Source organism: Equus asinus, chromosome 8 (assembly GCF_041296235.1).
Source record: "Equus asinus isolate D_3611 breed Donkey chromosome 8, EquAss-T2T_v2, whole genome shotgun sequence".
NCBI lineage: Eukaryota > Metazoa > Chordata > Mammalia > Perissodactyla > Equidae > Equus > Equus asinus.
Window position 1 is genome coordinate 95838159 of NC_091797.1, and position 20970 is coordinate 95859128.

The 20970-nt window shown below is 45.8% G+C and overlaps 1 protein-coding gene across 3 annotated transcripts in view; it reads left to right on the forward strand.

Annotated features, from left to right (window-relative positions):
- Positions 1–20750, forward strand: part of MAPK1 (mitogen-activated protein kinase 1) — a 96222-nt gene extending 75472 nt beyond the window's left edge. Inside the window, exons 7-9 of one of the 3 annotated variants that reach the window (XM_044775445.2) lie at positions 8243–8352; positions 10711–10836; positions 16829–20750. In XM_044775445.2, coding sequence (XP_044631380.2) covers positions 8243–8352; positions 10711–10827 — 227 coding nt within the window. In that variant the 3' untranslated portion in view covers positions 10828–10836; positions 16829–20750. Of the gene's footprint in view, positions 1–8242; positions 8353–10710; positions 10837–16807 lie in introns of all 3 variants that reach the window. The other 2 variants (XM_044775446.2, XM_070516463.1) reach the window with 2 other exon arrangements.
- Positions 20751–20970: the final 220 nt, after the last annotated feature.

Sequence of the window (20970 nt, forward strand, 5' to 3'; positions counted from 1 at the left end):
CCTGACCTCTGGCATTTGTAGGTCTAGATTCTGAGATCTCAAGACTGAAACTTTTTCGTTTGTATCTTGTGGACATCTTTTCGTATCTGTAGTTATAAAGAATGTTCCCTTGTAGGCATGACCCATGGTGTCTTTAACCACTCTCCTATTGGACATGGAAGTTCACATCAGTTATCTATTGCTGCATAACAAACCCCTGCACAACTCGGGACCTGAAAAAGACCACCGCATATTTGTTCATAATTCCATTGGGCTGGACACAGCTGGGTGGTCTGCTCGGCCTGCCTCAAGTTGCATGGTCTAAGGTGGCCTCACCACATCTTGCACTTGATTCTCTTCCATGCACTTGCCTCTCATCCTTCAGTGGACCAGACTGGGCTGCTTCTTATGATGGCAGAAATTCCAAAAAATCAAGAGCAGAAACTGCAAGGGCTGGGAACAGCAGACACTTCTGCCATAGTCTGTTGGCCAGAGTAGATCACAAGGTCAGCCCAGGTTCAAGGGGCAGAGAAGTAAATCCACCCACTGATGGGAGGAGCTGTAAAGAATCTGTGGCCATATTTAATCTGCCACCAGGTTGTTTCTGTTTTGTTACCATAACATACATCAATTCTTTTATTTAATAAACAGATCTGAGAGTCTGTTCTGTGCTATCATGGGTTCTAAGGCCCTGGACATAAAGCAGTAGTAAGACAGATTACCTTCCTGCAGGGAGCTAATAGTCTACATTTGTAAGAAAATAACATAAAGAAATGAATGGATGACTTCAAGGAGCTCACGAGATTAAAACTTTCTGTCTGAAGCACTCTTACTTTTAAGTCTGGTTCAGAATAGTTCACAGAAAAGGAAATGTAAATGGCTCTTAAATATAGGAAAAGGCACTCACTTTTATTCATTATATGAGATATGAACATTAAAAGGTCAGTAATTCCATTTTTTCCCGCACTCCTCATGGTGACAAAGCATTAGAAAGTTTGATAACCCACCGTGTGGCCTGGGCTGTGGGCAAACGGATGTTCTTGGAGACAGCTGGTGGAGTGTAAATTGGTTGGGTCTCCCTAGAGGGCAGTTTGGTGATTTTGTCACATATCTTTTGTTCCAGCAGTTCTGGGTATTGAACTTTTGGGTCTGCCAACCAAATGGGGGAGAAGTGGCATTTTAATTTGTTTTTCTTGAGTGAGATTGAATATTTTTTTACATGTTTGTTGGAAATTTCTGATTGCTGAGTCCTTTGAACCAGTAGTATTGTGGATTTTTTCTTCAAAGGAGTCTAGATTAGGATTCTCTCCAAAATTACTCCAGTGAGGGGGAAGAAATGATTATTATTCAGCAGATGGTACTGGGCTAGTTGAATAACTGTTTGGAAGAAAATCAGCTTAAATCATTACTCACACATATACTCTGAAAGAATTGCTGATTAAATTCTTTTTAAAATAGTTATACTATTAAGGAGCCAGTCTGGTGGAGTAGTGGTTAAGTTCATGCACTCCACTTCAGCAGCCCAGGGTTCACAGGCTCGGATCCTGGGCACCGAGCTACACACTACTCATCAAGCCATGCTGTGGCAGCATCCCACATACAAAATAGAGGAAGATTGGCACAGATATTAGCTCAAACCAGTCTTCCTCAAGCAAAAAGAGGAAGATTGGCAACAGATGTTAGGTAGGGCCAATCTTCCTCACCAAAAAAAAAAAAAAAAAAAAAAAATTATACTGTTAAAAACTAACTATATTTTGTTGTTAGTGCCATCGAGTGGATTCCAACTCCTAGTGACCCTGTGTACAGCAGAGCAGAACCCTGCCCAGTCTTTCTGTACCATCGTCTCGTCTTCTAGTGCTGTTATCAGACAATGCTCTGTTGCTGTTCGCAGGGTTTTCATGGCCATTGTTTTCAGAAGTGGGTGGCCAGGTCTGTCTTCTTAGTCTGTCTTAGTTTAGAAGCTCTGCTGAAACCTTCCACTGTGGGTGACCCTGCTGGTATTTGAAATACCAGTGGCATAGTTGTCAGCATCACAGCAACATGCAGCCACCACAGTATGACAAGCAAGAGACGGATGGTGTGGTGCCCTGACCAGGAAGCAAACCTGGGCTATGGCAATGTGTGTGCCAAATCTTAACTGCTAGACCAGCAAGGCTGGCCAACAATATTTAGAGTATTCAGTATTTTTCTGATCTCTGCATGGAGACAGACTATGTAAGCTTTAAAAACACAAACCAAAAGGGGTTGACCCAGTGGGTGGTTAAGTTTGCATGCTCTGTTTTGGTGGCCTAGGGTTTGCAGGTTCAGATCCTGGGCGTGGACATACACACTGCTCGTCAAGCCATGCCATGGCGGCAACCCACATACAGAATGGAGGAAGATTGACAACAGGTGTTAACTCAGAGCCAATCTTCTTCACCAAAAAAGAAAAATCCAAGAGAACAAAGGAAATAAAGAAAACAAAGGAAAGATAGTAGATTTGATCACATAAAAGTTTAAAACTTAAAATAGATTAGGCAGATCTGGTATACACAATAGGTATAGAATGTTCTGAATTGAATAACATTTAAGGGATCCTGTCCTAACTGTTATGTTGAAGGCGGCACAGTATAGTCGTCAGGCCATGTGCTCTGGGATCGGCCTCCTGAGTTCGAATGAGCTCCACCATTTTTGGTCTTTGACTTTGGACAAGTTATTCAACCTCTGTTTCACAAGTTCCTCATGTCAAAATTGGAACAAATTGGATTTCCCACCTCATAGGGCAATTGGGGAGGGTTGAGTGAATTATTAGTTATTAATGTTAGACTCAATACTATTAGTGTATAAAGAGAGACAAATCTAAGATCTCAGTAGATAAATAAATGAACAAAGGACAAGAACATACACTTTACAGGAAGAAGGACTGAGATGAGAAGAACTAGGAGGAGCAGCTTGGGGGACAGCAGGAGAGAATTTAGTTGGGGCCATGTTAAACTTGAGGCATCAGTCAGGCATTGGAAGAAACCTAAATGCTAAATATTGATTGAATGGGTAAGTAAACTGACACATCTACTTAAAAAAATATTTTTATAGAGTCACTAAAAGTGATTTTTACAAAGTTTCTATAGCATGGGACAATACCAATGAGCAATATTTACTGGGGAAATGATACAGCATTTATTATGTATAGTATGATCTAAACTATGTAAAAAAAGTTGCATAGAAAAATTCTACAAAATACGTCAAAAGATTCGCACTGGTTACCATTGAAGGATGGGGCTACGGCTGCCAGGGGTGAGGGGTCTTGGGTGAGTCCTTCACACAGACTAGAGGGTCACCTGTCTGAGGCCTTCTCAGTGCCGCACAATGAGAACCCCCTGCTGATGGCTCGGGCTTGAAGGACTTCACTGGCTCTCAGAGCCGACGGGTCCAGCAGGGTGTGGATCCTGGGGCACAGGCCTCTCCCACCAGACTCTGGGCTTTTCTGTCCTTCAGCATTGCCTCCCTCTGTGCCATCTTTGTTGTCAGCCTCCTTTCTTGTGGTGACAAGATGGCCACCAGCAGCTCCAGGCTCACACCAACATGTTTCCTGATAGTTTCAGTTCAAGTATGGGGCTGACAGTTCATTGCCTTTTTGTACCCACCCCTGACCAGGCATTGTAGCCAAGGGAACCCAGGTAAATGTGGCCAAGCCAGTGTCACCATTCCCATGACACACCAGGGAGCGTGGGCAAGGCTGAGAGCTCCTCCATAGCAAGCACAGCTCCATGTGATTGGAAGGAAGTAGACACTGGCAGGCAAAACCAACAGGTGACCGTCCGCCTGAAGAAAGACGAGGAATTCTGTTCTTTCTCTCCTGCTTTTGTTTATTTTTTTAAATCAAAAAAGTGCAGTTTATGTAAGAAGTGTGTCTCCATTTCTCAGCTAACCAACTGTTTGAAAAGGTTCCAGACTTTGTTATTGCCTATATACATATATTAGTAATAAATGGGATCATGAGCTATGTATACTCATTTATTACCTACAGAGAGTTGTATTTGTTAATCTGAAGCTTGCATGACAGTTCTAGGCTAAAGAGAGATTTAGGAGTTTTTTAGCAAATGGCATTTGAAATCACGCAAGAGGTTGAGAAGGTAGCAGAATGAGATGTCTAGGAGTTGGAGAACATGAGCCTTCAGTGGGCAATGGAATAGGATCTTGAAGACTATAGAACAAGTGGCCAAGGAAAATAGCTGGCGCAGTATTTCACAGAAGCAGAAGATGGCATTACAAGAAAGCAGACATGCTCCACAGTTTCCATGCAGCACAGAGGCTTCCAGTTAAGGGTCATTGGTGACCACATGAGAGAACTTGAAGCACGGAGTGTGAGTGGGCATTTTGAAATAGAAAGTGGAGACAAGAACCACTAGTCTAGATGAGGGGGAGCTGGTCGTGGTTAGGCCACACATTGGGGAGCATTGACTTTGAATAGGGGGAGGATCCCCTCTCCCACAGTGAGGAAGTGTGTGGATCTGGGTGGAGGGACACCCAGGAAGGTCACTCCTTGGGATCTGTTTTCTCAGTAGTACCCTCAGTGAGATCTGCTGAGAGTAATGAGGGTCGCTCGGCAGGAAGGCCCTGATTCAGGCTGTGCAAATTAAGAACCTTGGAACAGAGGGGCTGACCAGGGATTTTCCTGAGTTGTTGGGGGTCTCAATGAGATTTAAAATCTCGAGATTTTACGGTACAACAGTTCTTGGTAGCGCTCCTTTAGATCTTTGAGGTCCCCCAAGTTCCTTTCAGGTGTCCTCAAGGTTAAGCACCTCAACACAGGACAAGGCGGTGGCAGTGCTGTGCCCTCAGAGCTAAAAACCAGTTCCAACTGCATGTAAAAATGTCCTGATGGAGCAGTAAGAAGTCCTCACGTTATTAAATTCTGTCCTTCAGATGTGTCTTTGTAACATTCTGTGTGACAGGATGGGAAGTCCCCATAGAGCATGTCTGCCACATGCCAAGGGCAGTGGTTTACTCAGAGAAGAGCTCTGGTGCAGTTTGAATTGTGAGCTGAATTCGCTGCTTTTTAAAATCCATCCTCATTAGTGTTTAAGAGTAGGATTCATGGGGCCGGCCCCGGGGCCGAGTGGTTAAGTTCGCACGCTCCGCTGCAGGCGGCCCAGTGCTTCATCGATTCGAATCCTGGGTGCGGATGTCGCACCACTCATCAAGCCATGCTGAGGCAGCGTCCCACATGCCACAACTAGAAGGATCCACAACAAAGAATATACAACTATGTACCGGGGGGCTTTGGGGAGAAAAAGGAAAAAAAATCTTTAAAAAAAAGAAAAAAGAGTAGGATTCTGAGATCAGAAAGTTTGAGAAGCATTGTTGTCGTGGCGCAGTTTGCACAGGATGGGTCTTTTCATCTGGCCCTGCTTAGAAATTCAGATTGAGGGTGAAAATGACAGATGGCAGCCTTGATCCCGGATCAGAGTTTTGCTGGGTAGGTGAGATGGACCTGTAGTGGCTCTGCAGAGAGCCAGTCAGATGGCCTGCCCCGGGATCTGGACCAAGATGGGAAGGAAAAAAGCTGATGGGCCAGAAGGGTGGGGTCACGTGGCTACGCATCCACTGAAGTTAAAGAGAAGGTTTGGGATTCTTGGAGGGTGGCACAGAGGGTCAGGGGTTGTGGTCAGTTGTAATCCCAGCCTCGAAGGGGCTTCCAGGCTTTTAGAGGAAATAAAACCTGTATCCAAGGAAGCATACGCACGGCAGCGTGACTCATGCCCCCTGAGTGGTGCCAGCGGATCGCTGTGTGGCGTGGGAGGAAGGAGGCCGGGCACTCTGACTGTGGGATCAGCACCTGCCAGCTGCTTCCCATTTCTCTCCTTTCCCCGTTCTGTAGCTGTGAATAATGCAGAAATAGCACTTGCAGTAAAAGGAAGCTGCAGATCCAGTCACTTTTCAAGTAGCAAAAAAAAACTATCGTCCTTTGAAATTTTTGCCTAGAGGTTTAGGGGCCTAGAATTTAGCCTGAAAGAGCTAAAAGATCTGTTTTGGAAATACTTAAGCTATAAAAAATCCAGTTGCCTTGAAGTGCTTCCCTACTTAATACCAACAAGCTTTGGAGGGGCAAAGTACCCTCCAATGGTTTAGAAATAATGCTGTTAGGATCTGACTGTGGCTAGGCCCTCCTGGAGTTTTCCTGACTCAGATGGTGTCTAATTGGGCAGAAGACCAAATGACTTGTAGTCTCCTCTCAAGAAAGTTCTTGGGGAAATGTCTGTGAGCTCTTTTTGGGGGAGGAGTGGTTGGCAGCAGAAAATGAGGTAGATTTTATTACCTGTATTACAGATAGTAAGATACTCATGCACAGCAAGGGATGTGTCACGTGGTCACACATCTACCAGGTGTTCTGTAGCACTTGGATATGAGCTGGAGGTAGCCGAGTTCTTAACCATTGTGTCAACTGTCCTGACCCTTGAGAGAACCTCCTCTGAAACCCAGCCTGTTTGTGGGCCCCTGTGACCTCATGCCACAGCTGCAGGAACGAACCTCTTCAGCTGCCCAGACTGTGCTTCCTTTCAGGCCCAGCATGTCTGGCTTCCTAAGAGCCACCTCTGCTCTACAGAGTTCTCTAGTCTGTGAGGCAAAGTGTCATTGTTCCCTGCTTTCCTCACATACACTTGTTAGTATGTATTGAAAAGAATATAGAGGCAAAAATAAATTAGAAAATATATTATTTGTAGATTTCATTATATGTGCTTTAAAAAAAATAAGCTACTGTTTTTTTACACTTCACTTTACGGACATGAGGCGAGTTCTTCATCATGTGAAATTTCTCATTATGTCCAACATGTGGTTTACCACATTTATTATCTCCTGATTGTCTTGATGGTCCAGAGGGGTGGCACGCACCAAGGAAAGTCACAGTGGGAGCCAGAGCTGAGCGCGCACACACACACAGCCGCCCTTTCAGTCACCGCAGGCAGGAGGTGCCTCCCCGGCCTCCACCTGCTGTCCAGGTTGACTTTCTGCCAAATAAGCAGTCGCCTCAAGGTGGACTGGCCTGTGCTCTCAAGGGCTGAACACAGTTTTAGTGAGTAAATGACTAAAATGATTTTCCTTTACCATTTTACTGTTAGGGCTTAGAGGTGTGTGCTAATTTGTAGGTGACTGAGGTTGATAGCCTAATAAGAAATTATCATTATAAGGAACAAGGCTTCATTAAGTAGATGCCAGTGTTTTTATTTTTGTTTTTGTTTATTTTAGTGTCACCATGCTCTCTAAAAATGTATGTTTTTTATATTGCCTAGTAGTTTTTCAGACTTGTTCCTTGGAGCCCTGAGATTTCTCAGGGGTAGCTCCTTACCTACTTCCTGTCTTAAGGCTCCTCTTAGGATTTAATTTGAAGAAAAGACCTCCTTAAATTGAAAACCACTCTTCTGAGCATCATTAAATAAAAGGAGATATTTTTAAAAGAAGCCCCCTTTGTTCCCTTTACCAGAAGAATAATGTCTTTTCTAGTATGTATTCTTTGTCATTGAAACCTGCTCTTGATACTAAATACAAGAGGTATTTCGTCGCATTTCCCTTAACCCTTGCCCCACCCGCTATGAAAGCCATGCCCTTTGGCTATGCTCACGGCTTGAGGAGGTGCCTGGACACTAGCTCCGGAGGCCATCAGGGGAAGCTGTTCGTTAGCTGCTCCCTCCGTCTCTTTCTCATCGATCCCACTTGCTTCCTGCTGCTGCACTCTCGACGTGAAAGAAATGTTCAGCTGCTGATTGCTGGCTCGGTCAAGAGAATACTTGAGTTGAGGGCCTTGGAGAAAGATGCCAAGTTTCAGAGTAGGCCAATGCAGGGGAGGAGGAGAAGCGACCGTTTTCTTCTGTGATCTCAGGGACATTCTCCGTATGTTGAAAGATAATTTGACCATTACAGAATGACTTTGGTGTTGGCCTAAGAGAAGTACATACATAAAACCTTTGCTTCTGATACCTGCAGAGCAGAGTCATGATTTAGGAAAAGTCCAGGTTTTACAGGCAAACTTGGGTTTAAATCCTGGTCTTCCACTTTCACCCTTTGGCTGATCACGCCGCCTTTCGGAGTCTGGGTCTGCAATTGTCAGATGGTCGCAGTCTCGAGAAGCTCGGAGGTATGATAGGCACCCAGTGTGCTGGTTCTTCTCCCCATGACGATGCTTAGCTGATTTATTTTATGGGTCAGTTCACTTAAACAGGAAGTGGAAAGTATTTCGGTGACTGTTCTTTGGCTTCTCACCACTGCAAAACCTTTCTCTTTGTAGCTCTCGACTTGCTGGACAAAATGTTGACATTCAACCCTCACAAGAGGATCGAAGTAGAGCAGGCTCTGGCCCACCCATACCTGGAGCAGTACTATGACCCGAGTGACGAGGTAAGAGTCATGCTCCTGGCTGCCTCGGCAGGGGTGTCTGTCAACCAGGAGGGGCCCGGCTGTCCTGCTGGGAGTGTCCTGAGAGGTACACAGTGCCATACCTGGTCCTCTCAACAAGCCCACACCATCAGCCTCAAGGACTTGTGCTGTCGTCACAGCTTGAAACCCCTCCCTCACTCCCCCAAACCCCATCTGTCTGTCTTAGAAAATATCCTCCAGGCCACTTGCAGCAAGGGTGGGGCTGGGGAAATGGATGGATGAAGGGGAACATGGATAAGGAAGGAGTCCAAGGCTGGAGACCATGGTCGTGGTTTGTGGCAGGAAGAGACACCTGAACCAAAGCACCCCCCTGAGGGTGGAGAAGATGTCAACTGTGTGCTTGGGGAGGGCCTCTGCAGAGCAAGGGGGAGAGGTTAGCCTGGACACTTCCACCGTGGCTTGGTGGCTTCATGTCTGGTGCTCCACCCTGGAGATGGGAACACAAGAGCCTTTGTGTTGAGAGATGATGAGTCCAGAGATGGATGCGGCAGATCTCCAGAGCAGCTGGACATCCAAGTAACCATAGTGCGTGTCACCTTCTCTCCAGGAAAGTCCCTGTGCTTGGCTCTTTGTTTCCTCTGAGGGTTTGGTTTAACTTTATTCAGAGGATAGCAAAGAAAAATGCAATATGAACTAAAGTTTGCATCTTTCTAGTTGAAGCTCATAGGCATAGACAACAGGCCTTGACATTCCAGTTTTAAAAAAGGGAGACGGGGCTGGCCCGGTGGCACAGCGGTTAAGTTCACACGTTCCACTTTGGCAGCCCAGGGTTCACCAGTTCAGATCCTGGGTGTGGCTGTGGCACCGCTTGGCAAGCCATGCTGTGGCAGGCGTCCCACGTTTAAAGTAGAGGAAGATGGGCACGGATGTTAGCTCAGGCCCAGTCCTCCTCAGCAAAAAGGAGGATTGGCAGCTGATGTAAGCTCAGGGCTGATCTCCCTCAAAAAAAAATAAAAAAAGGGAGAACCAAGTAGAGTGTGTTAAAATTAGAGGGGAAAATGGAAGAGGAAAGGAAAAACTAACTATAAAGGTGAAAAGCTGATAAATGAAAGAGAAAAGAAAAATCAAAAAGAAGTATTTATCAGCTTCCCTTCCATCTCTGTCCCTTGCCCTCAGAAACAATTGAGGCAGCTTGCAAAGATACCTACAACATAGTAAATAACAGGGAAATAGGGGAGAGTATAAGATCCGGGGCTCTTACTAGTCCTGTGAGCTGGAGATTTCCTGAGTCCCTGTGTCCTAATCACAAGCTGGGGTGGTACCTCAAACCTGACAAGGTTGGGAGGGTTAGAAGGCTGGCATATAGAGGACGCCTGGTGGGATCCCACACATGGAGCTAGCTAGGGAGGGCTAGCTACTTGTTTTTCTCTCTTGGATGTGAATCTGTTTCCCCCTTTTAAGAGGCCAAAGCTTAGTGCAGAGTTTGGGATCCATGTTTCCTTCCCCTAAAGGCCTGATGTGAGGATTCTGTGGATAAGATCTGAGAGTGCCTGGTAACTACTAGGCATCCACTGATTGACAACTGGTATCATCATCAGGTTAGTTCTGTAACATTGCATTAGTTTGGAGGTACTTAAAAACCAAAATATGAATAATATTGGCTAATTTTATTCTTTGGTCGTTGAGTATGTATGGGGGCTCTTTGACATAAATAAGACAGTTTAAACCTGTATTTAAATACGTTATTTATAGAGTGTGTGCTAAAAAATAAAAATGAAAACTTGCAGAAAAATATAAGAAAGATCACTTTGTGGTCTTGTTACACAGTTATTATTAAAATTTTGGAGTATTTCCTTCCCAGTCTTAGATTTCTATATCTAAATTTTACAAATAAAATAGGGTTCATTCTGTTTAACACAAACGTGAGTATTTTCCCATGATATGAATCTTCCTTGCAGCTTCATTTTTAATGGCTCCATAATACTTCTTCGTAGAAAGATACTGTAATATATTAAAGTCAAGTGCATTTATTTGAGTATCGTGGGTTTTAATTGTATAAACATACCACCTCCACCCCCACGACAGCAAATTTCTGTTATGTCAACATTCAGTGCCTTAAAACATTTGAAAATTATCCTGGGATTATTGATCAATTCAGAAGAACCCTCAAAATGAATTCACTTGCTCCCCATCCATTCGTTAAGTGCTCAGGAGTGCGGAGCACATGCATGGGTGCTTCCCACAGCTCTTGAGTTCTAGTCGATGCCAGTCCTGGTCAGTAAACTCAGAATCTAAGCCATAGTCATTTTCTGAATCAGTAGGGTGATTGCCTTAACCGTAACAACTTTTGTCTGCTAAATGTTGTGTTTTCTCTTATAGCCCATCGCTGAAGCACCATTCAAGTTTGACATGGAATTGGATGATTTGCCCAAGGAAAAGCTCAAAGAACTCATTTTTGAAGAGACTGCTAGATTCCAGCCAGGATACAGATCTTAAGTTTGTCAGGTACTTGGAGCTTTAACCATACAGTCAACCCTAATGAGGGAGAGAGAATATAAACTGTTACTTAAAAGAAGGAGGGATTGCCATGGGCCTGCATGGAAACTTCATGAGCTTAGGTAGTAAGATGTGGTAAATAATGCAGTGATATTGGCAGATTTAAGAAACAAGTGTTCAAAAAAGGAAACGCAAATCTTGATTTTAGAGAACATATAGAAAGAGGAGGGAGAATAGGGCTTGTTAGAACTCTGTAGAAATGAGCAGTGAAGTAAATTATTATGACCAAGAGCTGAAGCATTTGCTGGGGAAATGCTTTGGACGGGCCGGCCTGGGAGGGGCTGGAGGTGTCCTTCAGCCAGCGGCAGTGTCTTATCCACAGTGCAGACAGGTGACCAAGGGCATGCTGCACCCATATTGGAGCAAGAGTCTCCGCGGGGAGTTCGGGAAGAGCAGTCTACAGTGTGTGCATTTGGGGGCTTCTGTAGGCCAGATCTCTGTTCCTTTCTCTCCTGCCCTGTCTTTTTTACTTTGATATATTGGAGTCCGGAGGCGATGGATTAGGCTGAGGGTTGGCAGCATCTAGGCTCAAAAGCAGAAGCTGCTTGAAGTGTTTTAAACAGAAGGCCTGTGATGAGTCAGAAGGCATCAGAAGGGCTGGAGAGGGGCTGCCCCGTGGCCGAGTGGTTAAGTTGGTGTGCTCCGCTTCTGCAGCCCAGGGATCTGCTGGTTCGGATCCTGGGCGCAGACATGGCACCACGCATCAGGCTATGCTGAGGCGGCGTCCCACAAAGTACAACCACTGGCACTCACAACTAGAATATACAACTTTTACTGGGGGGCTTTGGAGAGAAGGAGGAGGAAAAAAAAGATTGGTAGTAGTCGTTAGCTCAGGTGCCAATCCTTAAAAAAAAATAAAAAAGGAGGTCTAGAGAGCAAAGAGTGGGGAGTAGGGTTACTTGCAGATTAGTAAACGCAGGAAGCTCTTCCCGGTCTCCAGCGAAAGGAGCAAAAGGCAAAGTGCTGTTAGCCGGGGTCCTCAGTCACCATGCAAGGGAGGGCACTGGGCACCTGTTGTAGCTGCAGCTGTCAGAGCATGATGACGGCACTGAGGAGGGTTAGGGTTAGGAGCCCACACTGCCAGTGGTGTGGGGGATCTCGGGAGCCTGAAGCCACTGTCACCATTGAGCAGTGGTTCTAAAACCCAGGAGTCCCCCGGTCCTGAAAACTCCTGTGTCACTAGAAGCAGAAAAAGTAAGGAGGCGTGGCTTTTCCTGTTAGTGTCTGCTGTCTCACCAGAAGCGAGCCACCAAGGATGCCCAGCAGTCCGGCTGAAAGGCTTCCAGCCCCATTCGTAAGAACAGAGAACAAGGGAAGGAGAGAAAGGAGCCGAGAACAGACATGGCCAGCTCAGCCTCAGAGAGCCGTGAAAGCCAGGCAGCGTCTGAGGGCTGGGAACTCATAGTGGGTAGACTCTCCTAGTTTGGGGAATGGAAAATGGTGCTTTCAAAAGAAGCCTGACATCAAAGCAGGAAGGACTGGAGAAGACTGAGTGGGAGACACCCACTGTATCTGTAGGCTTCCAGACCAACGGGCGTAGGCTTGGACTAGGGCTGTGGTGGCAAGGAGCCTTGAATTCATGAGAGAGGAGGAAAGGCAAAGTGTGAAAGACTCCAGGTTTTCCCAGATTGGAAACTGAGAGTCAAGGGGAGTGATGCTAGTGCTGTTAAACCCTTGCTTAGCCTCATCTTGACACTGGGCATGTCCTGAAAGGCAGACTCAAAGCAAGTGGAGTGTTGAAGAAGCAGGAGGCGCACTCTGACAAGCAGCCCTCCGGGAAGTGCCTGAGCAGGAAGGAGGGAGATGTCACAGGGGCTGCGGAGGTAGAGTCTGTGAGAGCTGGGGTCATCTATCCTCTCCTGCCTCGAGGGATGGACAGCCTGTTGAGTATTGGTTACCCACAGTGATTGCATGGTCACTCACTGACAGAATGTCAGGCCCCAGACCGCAGCTGTTTTCACACCTTAACCCGATTCTCTGTGAGGCTTCCTTCCTGGCGTCTCTGCTTGGTGTGCACAGTGTGGGAGATGTCGCTCCCAGGAGCCTGCTCCCTCCTCCCTGTGTCTGCAGAAGTCAGGTTGCCTGCACCTGGGTCAGCTGCCAGGTTTTGTGAATAAATTTTATCTGGTCCTTTACAGAACAGGTTTGCTAACCCCTAGCCTAGAAGGTTGAGCTCAGCAACTTCTGTCGCTTTTCTTCCTTCACAATCCCTTTAACAGCTCATTTTCCTGAAGCCAGGTAGTGGCCTCCTTTCCCTTTTTCTTGTCTGAGTTCACGCTTCATGCTTACTCTGGCCCAGGCACGTTAGACACCCAGTGAGCAGAACAAACAAGACCTGAACATGGCCTCAAAGGGGCAGATGGTCCAGTAGGAGACAGACACACTCAGAACTGTCACGCACGTTTTCAGTGTAAGAGAGCACCTGGGGATGACCTCATTATCAGTTTTTCATCGTTCGTTTAATCGCCATTGAGCACTTCCTAATGCCAGGTAGGAGGGAAACAAAGATGAGTAAGACCCAGGCTTTGCTTTCCAGCAACCTGACGACAGGACACGGGTAGACAACAAGGAGTTGGGCACAGTATTGTGGGTGCTGTACCAGAGGTCATTACAGGCCCAGAGAGGTTCAGGAGGCTCCACGTTGCGGAGTTCTGGGAAGGGCGCACTCTGCTGTGGCGGAGGGGTGTGGCAGTGTGGGGCCAGGAGTCAGGGAGTCAGGCCTGTATGGGGGCCCTGGGAGAGCCGAACTCTGAGGAGGCCGAAGCCTAGGCTTGCCAAGGATCCCAGCTCTCCCTCGCAGGTAGTTTTGAGTCCAGAAGCATCAGAGCAGGTGACACTGGGGGCAGTAAGGAGATGTGGGGAGCTTGGAGGGCAGGAACCCATGGGACAAATGGCCAGCCGCTGGAGGAGAGGGCAGTGTAGTGAGCACAAGGAGAGCAAGACAAAAGCGAGAGTGCTCCGAGGCCCACAGGACGTGGCTGCTGACTAGATGCTGCCTGGAGTCGGAGTGAGCACACGGGACGGAGACCCCTCCCAGGGTCCACCCTGGTTCTGAGAGGCCGGGACTGGGGCTTGTTACCAGTGGAGAGGGGTGGCAGGATGGGTGCTGTGTTTAGTTCACTTCCTCCAGGGGCACAGAAGGCACATTACATTCTTATATCCTGACTTTTTTCTAACATTTTCTAAATGACAATTTTCAACTATTCTGAAAAGTTGAGAGTTTTATAGTCGACACCCATATTCCCACCACCTAGATACTATGATTAATGTTTTACTATACTTGCTTTCTCACATATCTGTCCATCGGTTTCTCCATCTACCCATCAATCTATCCTTTTTTTCCATGCATTTCAAAGGAAGTTGCCAGCATCTAGGCTGACGTATAATTTAATCATCTAGAATGTAAAAGTGCATCCAGAAGAAGGTGGGGCTGGGAGCAGTCCTTACACTGTGGGCCGGGTTCTTCCACAGACATTGCATTTTGACGATCACAGCAGCATTCTCTGAAGTCAGCACACAGCCCATATTCGTGATCGAGGAAGCTGAGGATTGTACATCAGTGGCAAAACTAGGCAGGTCCAGGTCTTTAGACCCAGACTTCCGTTTTCTTGTAAGCTCTCTACATTGCCTTGAGTAGATTTGTGCCCTCAGAAACATCCGAGGACTCAGTCACAATCCTACGGAGCCTTGTTACTGGATTTCCAGCTGACAACGTGAAGTTAGAAGCTGTAGATTGGAGAGTGAGAGGTGAAGGTTCTGTAACATATGGAAACATTAGAGAAAGATGATGGTTGATCACCTAGTTACAGTAGGAAAGAACTGGAAAACATGGACACACAGGACCGTCCAGCACAGCGATGGGGACCCCTTTGGTAGAGGGGATGGCAAAGACGACACCAAAGGAGGCCCCAGAGTCCTTTGCTTCCTGGTGCACAGGCATTACTGATGTCCATGGTGGCTGCCCTAAGAGGTCTTAAAAGGTTGAAGTATGTTCATTAGATTTTGTCTAAGAAGGTCAATTTTAGAAATGTTTCCATTGAAAAGTTAAAAAGGTGTATGTGGTTAATACTTTGTGACAAGCCTCCTGTTTCTCGGGGCTCAGACCTCATCCTTACTAGACCACCTCCTGAATCTCCTTCAGCGAGAGGCTGATGAAGGTGCCTGACTTTCTTCCTCATCCACCTGTTGGTGAATTTTCTCAGGTGGATTGATTACTAGGGGCATTAAGCTCTTGTTTCCCTTTGGTTTCATTAAAGATCAAAGCTTTTGTGCCAGCCCTGTGGCTGAGTGTTTAAAAGTTCTGCACACTGCACTGTGCTCTGGCGGCCCAGGTTTGCTGGTTCAGATCCCAGGCGCAGACCTACTCCACTCATCAGCCGTCCTTTGTAGGCGTCCCACAAACAAAATGGAGGACGACTGGCACAGATGTTAACTCAGGGCGAATCTTCCTCAGGAAAAAAAAGATAAGAGCTTTTTAGGGCAGTTGTAATTTCCCTCCAGATGATAGGTTTGGTTGCAGTTCAGCGTACCTCTAGATGGAGGTCATTTCCCATCCCTGAACTGGTCTTCTCGTCACACAGTTGGGCCATAACACCCATCCTTCCTGGCCTGACTTGTCGGGGTAGATGCAAGCCATCGTCTGAAAGTGCTTTGTGAAATACTGAAGTGATCTTCTGCTAGATCATTATGTGGGCAAACATTCCACGCCAATAAGGGTCTCCGGAGGGAGGACCATTTCGTTTGCATTTCGACATACTTGGTTACCCTCATGGCCATCTCATCCAGGCTTCCTCGTCAGAACCAAGAACGTAGAACATGGTTTGAATGGCAGTCTTTTCGCTCCTCCCAGGGATGGTCCAAAACTCACAGAGACCTTGGGGTGAAGTTAATTCATTACACACAGTGGGTGCTTTAGGCAGTGGTTCTCAAAAGTGTGATCTCTCTGGGCCCCACTCCCCAGCAGCTGTGTTTTACAAGCCCTCCAGGGGATTCTGATGCTCACATTTGAGAACTACGAGGCCTGGTGTGATTAGAGTAGATTTGATGCGGAATAGAATTTCTCCAAGTAAAATAGAGACATTAGGATAATGAAGAGGGAAATATGTTTCTTGTACTTGTATGGTGTGACGTTCCTCGTGGCCCTCTTGCAGGTGGCTCACATGCAGACATCTGGAGAACCAGGTGGACCCTGTCAAGTGTAGGAAGTGAGTGAAGGCGCTTGGCAGGTTAGCACCTGCTGTCTTTCTGGGTGCTGTCCTGGAGGCCTGGTGGGAAAAGAGCTGTCAGATCGCCTCAGAGCCAGCTCCTGTCCGTGGGAGCCAGACCCTGGCTCCCTGCCTTTCCAGAGTCTGGGCCCACCAACCTCACACTTCCAACCAGCACTTTGTTATCTATTCTTTTTTGTCATAGTCAGAGAAGGCTTGAGTATTCATAACAGCACACTTTCTGCTGCCTGTGTAGTTGATTTTGTCCCACCTGGTCATCCAGAGAGAAAGAGATTTACTAAGAATAGGAGGAGGCAGAAAGGTCCTTTGCATATATATGTATCATTTTACAAAGACCCTCAGACTCTGGTTTTGACCATCGGAGTGGTGGGTGTCATGTGGTTAATAAAAGGCATCTTGGGAACACGGAAGCCAGCCCGGCTGTGAACGTGTGTGTGTCCCTCCCTTTCCTACCTCTCTGAGAGAGGTTTGAGAAGAGGCGCGTGTGAAGTGAAGGCAGAGCCCTGCCATGTGCCATGCATCCTCGAGTGCGAGTGAAAGGACCTTTTTGCAGGAGTATTTTTCCTTTGCTTTTTCACTTTTCCATTTTTCATAATATTGCAGTTGGTGTTTTAATGTGGTTTATTGTTTTCACTTTTCCATTTTCCTCACACTTCCGAAGATGTTTTAAAACATGGTTCATTCTTAACTTGTAGGTTTGTTTGTTTGTTTTCCAGTAGGACAAGGGCTCAGAGGACTGGACGTGCTCAGACATCGGTGTTCTTCTTCCCAGTTCCTGACCCCGGTCCTGTCTCCAGCCCGTCTCGGCTTATCCACCTTGACTCCTTTGAGCCGCTCAGAGGGGCGGTTTCTGGTAGTTGTGGCTTTTATGCTTTCAAAGAATTCCTTCAGTCCAGAGAACTGTTCCTGGCACCCCTGTGTGTGTCACCCACAGGTGACCTGTGGCAGTATGTACTTCCAGTGCACCTACTGCTTACCGTTGCTTTAGTCACTAACCGCTTTCTGGTTTGAAAGATGCAGTGGTTCCTCCCTCTCCTGAATCCTTTCCTCCGTGACGCCCTGCTGACCTGTGCAGTCTCCCGGAGACAGTGCTTTCCACATTGGCTCTCGTCACTGGCATCTCACTTCGTGATGGGGAGGCTACTACCTAGGGCACTTTAAGTCAGTGACAGCCCCTTGTTTGCACTTCACCTTCTCACCATAACTGGCTCCCTGAGCAGGGGCTCATGGAAACACCAGGGATGACGTTGCAGCTTGCAGCAAGCGCCCCCATCTCGGGACTCTTTGGGGCACTGGTCAGCATCTTTTTTCATATCGTGTGAGTCAGTAGCATATTTAAGGATGTGCTGTTCGCTCAGCTTTTAGAAAACTCAGTCATATTTCTAAATAAAAGGAAGGACTGCACCCAGCAGTTTCACTCTGTAGATTTACTGTGATTACTTACTTGTACCATTTATAGAGAGATAACACTTGCCAAAACGTGTTATATGCAGTACTGAGTGTTTGCAGGACTTATGCAAAAAGGTTTAAAGTGGCGGCTTCACTGGGGATTAGTGAGAGCTACACAAAGGTCACAGCAGGGTGCTGAGGAAACGTCTGGAGAAGTAGCCAGCAGGCTGCTCCCGTGTCTGGGGGCTGAGCTCCACACGTGTGTGTGCACGGAGGCCCCTGAGCTGCCTCAGGTGGTGCGCCACGTGCAGTGTAGCCACACCCACTGCCGGAGGGTTTAGCGGAGAGGAACACTGCGTCTTTAAATGAGAAAGTGTACAATTCTTTTTCCTCCTACAGCATGTCAGCATCTCAAGTTCATTTTTTAACCTGCAATATAACAATTTGTAATAAAGCCTTCGTGAGCTCATGACACGCAGCACTGTTGTGTCGTCAGGGACACAGACGTCTCTGTACTGCTGAGCTAAGGCCATCAGCAAAAGCTAGCACTGAGTCATGTTTGGAGCTCTAGCCCATACTTTCCTGATCTCTCTAAGTATTTGTTCCTGCCACTGTACACTGTGGCATTGGCTCGGTGTTCTGTCCCAGTGCAGTGCCTCCTCTTGACTCCCCCACTGCTCTCTGTGGTGAGAAATTTGCCTTGTTCAATAATTACTGTACCCTCGCATGACTGTTACAGCTTTCTGTGCAGAGATGACTGTCCAAGTGCCACATGCCTATGATTGAAACGAAAAATCTATTGTTACCTCTGAGTTGTGCTCCACGGAAAATGCTATCCAGCAGATCACTTAGGAAAAATAATTCTATTTTTAGCTTTTCATTTCTCAGCTGTCCTTTTTTCTTGTTTGGTTTTTAACAGCAATGGATAATGGGTTATATAAAGACTGCCTGCTAATATGATCAGAAATGCACTTGTAATTCATGGAAATAAATGTACATCTTCTATCTTCATATTCATGTTAAGATTTAGTGTTGATTTCCTCTGGATCAGCGTGTCCGAGTGGACAGTCAGGTTCAGTTTGCACTTAGAACAGAAATGCTTACAGGCTCACCTTCCCGCCTGGACATTGCCCCAACACTTCAGTTTACGTAAGATGATTCAGAAAACATTTCTGTAAGGTCCTTTTTTCCCCTCTGCACAATAGAGAATCAATTCTGACATGTTCCTTTATTCAAATCATTGGTCTAAAATGTTATATCAAACTCTGATGAAGAAGCCCAAACATCTCAGGTTGGATTCTCTGGTTCTTTCTAAAGAGGGCCTGCCTGTGTGCCCCAGAGCTGCTGCTGGGCTCGGCCGAGTGCTGGGAAGGGCTGCCTGGCATCCCTCGGCCCATACCACCCGGCTCAGGGTGCTGCTGCTCAATCTCATGGACTAAAGAAGGATGGCTGCCTCATCCTCGGAAACCAGAACCACATCTAGGTTCTTGCCCTAAGATGCACGATTTCCCCTCCCTGCGCAGAGCTGCCATGTGAGGGTTCACACGGCATTGACAGGATGCAGAGGTTTGACTGTTACTTGGTACATTCATAAGTCAGTTTTCATTTTAAAAAGAGCATCGACGGTTTTATTCCTCTTATTTCTTTGTACTTTTTAAATGGAATGTTTGTAATGAGGTTAATATGGAGTAGTCTAAATAGAAAGCCATAGCCTTGGTTACTAATGCCTGGGGACTGGGGACCCTCTCCCATCCCCCGCTGGTACCGTGGAATCAGATTGGCATGAAACCACTAACTGCGTTCTAGAATCACTGTAGCCATAAGTTGCGTGCTTTTTATTAATCATGCCAAATTTGGATTTTCAGGTCAGAATTGTCATAACCAAGGTACCTGTGAAAAGTACTAGCTATTATGTGTGATAGACTCATCATTTGGATCTTCTTGACTAAAAATGTACAGGTTGGATCATCGAAATTGATATTGGTGATACCAAACGCCTCCATTATTAGTGTGCTCAGATAAGTGTTCAGACTAATGGCTTTTTTTGGTGTCTAAAATGTAAGCAAAAAATTCCTGTTGAAACATTCCAATCCTTTCATTCAGTGTGAAACAAAATACCTGAGAAGCCAGTGGAATGGATTTGAGAGAACTCATGATGACTCTGTGCTGACACAAGTCTTCACAGCTGATGGAGACATGTAGACCGTTTTGATGCTTGAGTAGAAGAGTATCATTGTATTTGTGTGCAGTACACAGTGCATGGGGTGTTCACGGTAACTCCTGCTGCAGGCCTAGTGATGAGGATACAGGTACCTGTTAGCTTCCAGGAGCCACAAGTGGCTCGTCATGGTTGTATCTGAGGAGTCACCAGGTATCCTGCCCATGCCACATGCCGCGTAATATTCAGACCGCTCAGAGGACAGTGTTTGACCTTTATTTGCTTATATGTTAGGATGGTTTTTAAATTAGTACCTTTTATATAGTATGATAACAGTATGTTCATACTCACATACGTATGCACACATGGTTTGGGTCCTTCCATAATACTTTTATATTTGTAAATCGATGTTTTGGAGCAATCCCAAGTTTAAAGGAAATATTTTTGTAAATGTAGTGGTTTTGAAAATCTGAGCAATCCTTTTGCTTATACATTTTTAAAGCATATGTGCTTTAAAATTGTTATGCTGGTGTTTGAAATAAGATACTCAGTGCAGAGGAGAAGCATGTAGCAGGAGAGTAAAATGTGGTTTCTCTCACTGTCCCCCAGCTCAGCATCACGCTCAGAAGCAATAGGGGATCTGGAGGGAATTCTCTAGGGTTGCAGCAGATTTACCTACAGCTCGTTGCCTTTTTTTGTGCTGTTTATCCATATAGAGCACTCAAGAAAGTCCTGAAACTGCTCTGTATCTGCTTTGTACTGTCGGTGCCTTCTTGGTAACGTACCCCAAACTCTGCATAGATTATTTAGTATAATGGTAAGTTAAAAAACGTTAAAGGAAGATTTTATTAAGAATCTGAATGTTTATTCATTATATTGTTACAATTTAACATTTATTTGTGGTATTTGTGATTTGGTTAATCTGTATAAAAATTGTAAGTAGAAAGGTTTATATTTCATCCTAATTCTTTTGATGTTGTAAACGTACTTTTTAAAAGATGGATTATTTGAATGTTATGGCACCTGACTTGTAAAGAAAACTACAAAAAAAATTAGAATCATTAAATTGTGTCCCTGTGTTACCAAAATAACATGGTACTGTGCATGTATAGTTTAATTGGAATTTCATAGTGAAAATATGCAATCATCTAGTCCCTTATTACAATGTTTCCCAAATAAGTGTGTCTTCTAATTTTACTTTGTTTATAATAGTTAGTGAAAAAAACCATAAGCTAGTGTTCTGGAGTTCAGTGGGATTTTAGCTCCATCAGGTGTTCCAGATTGTTCTTCAGCCCTTTGGCTGTAGAGGGG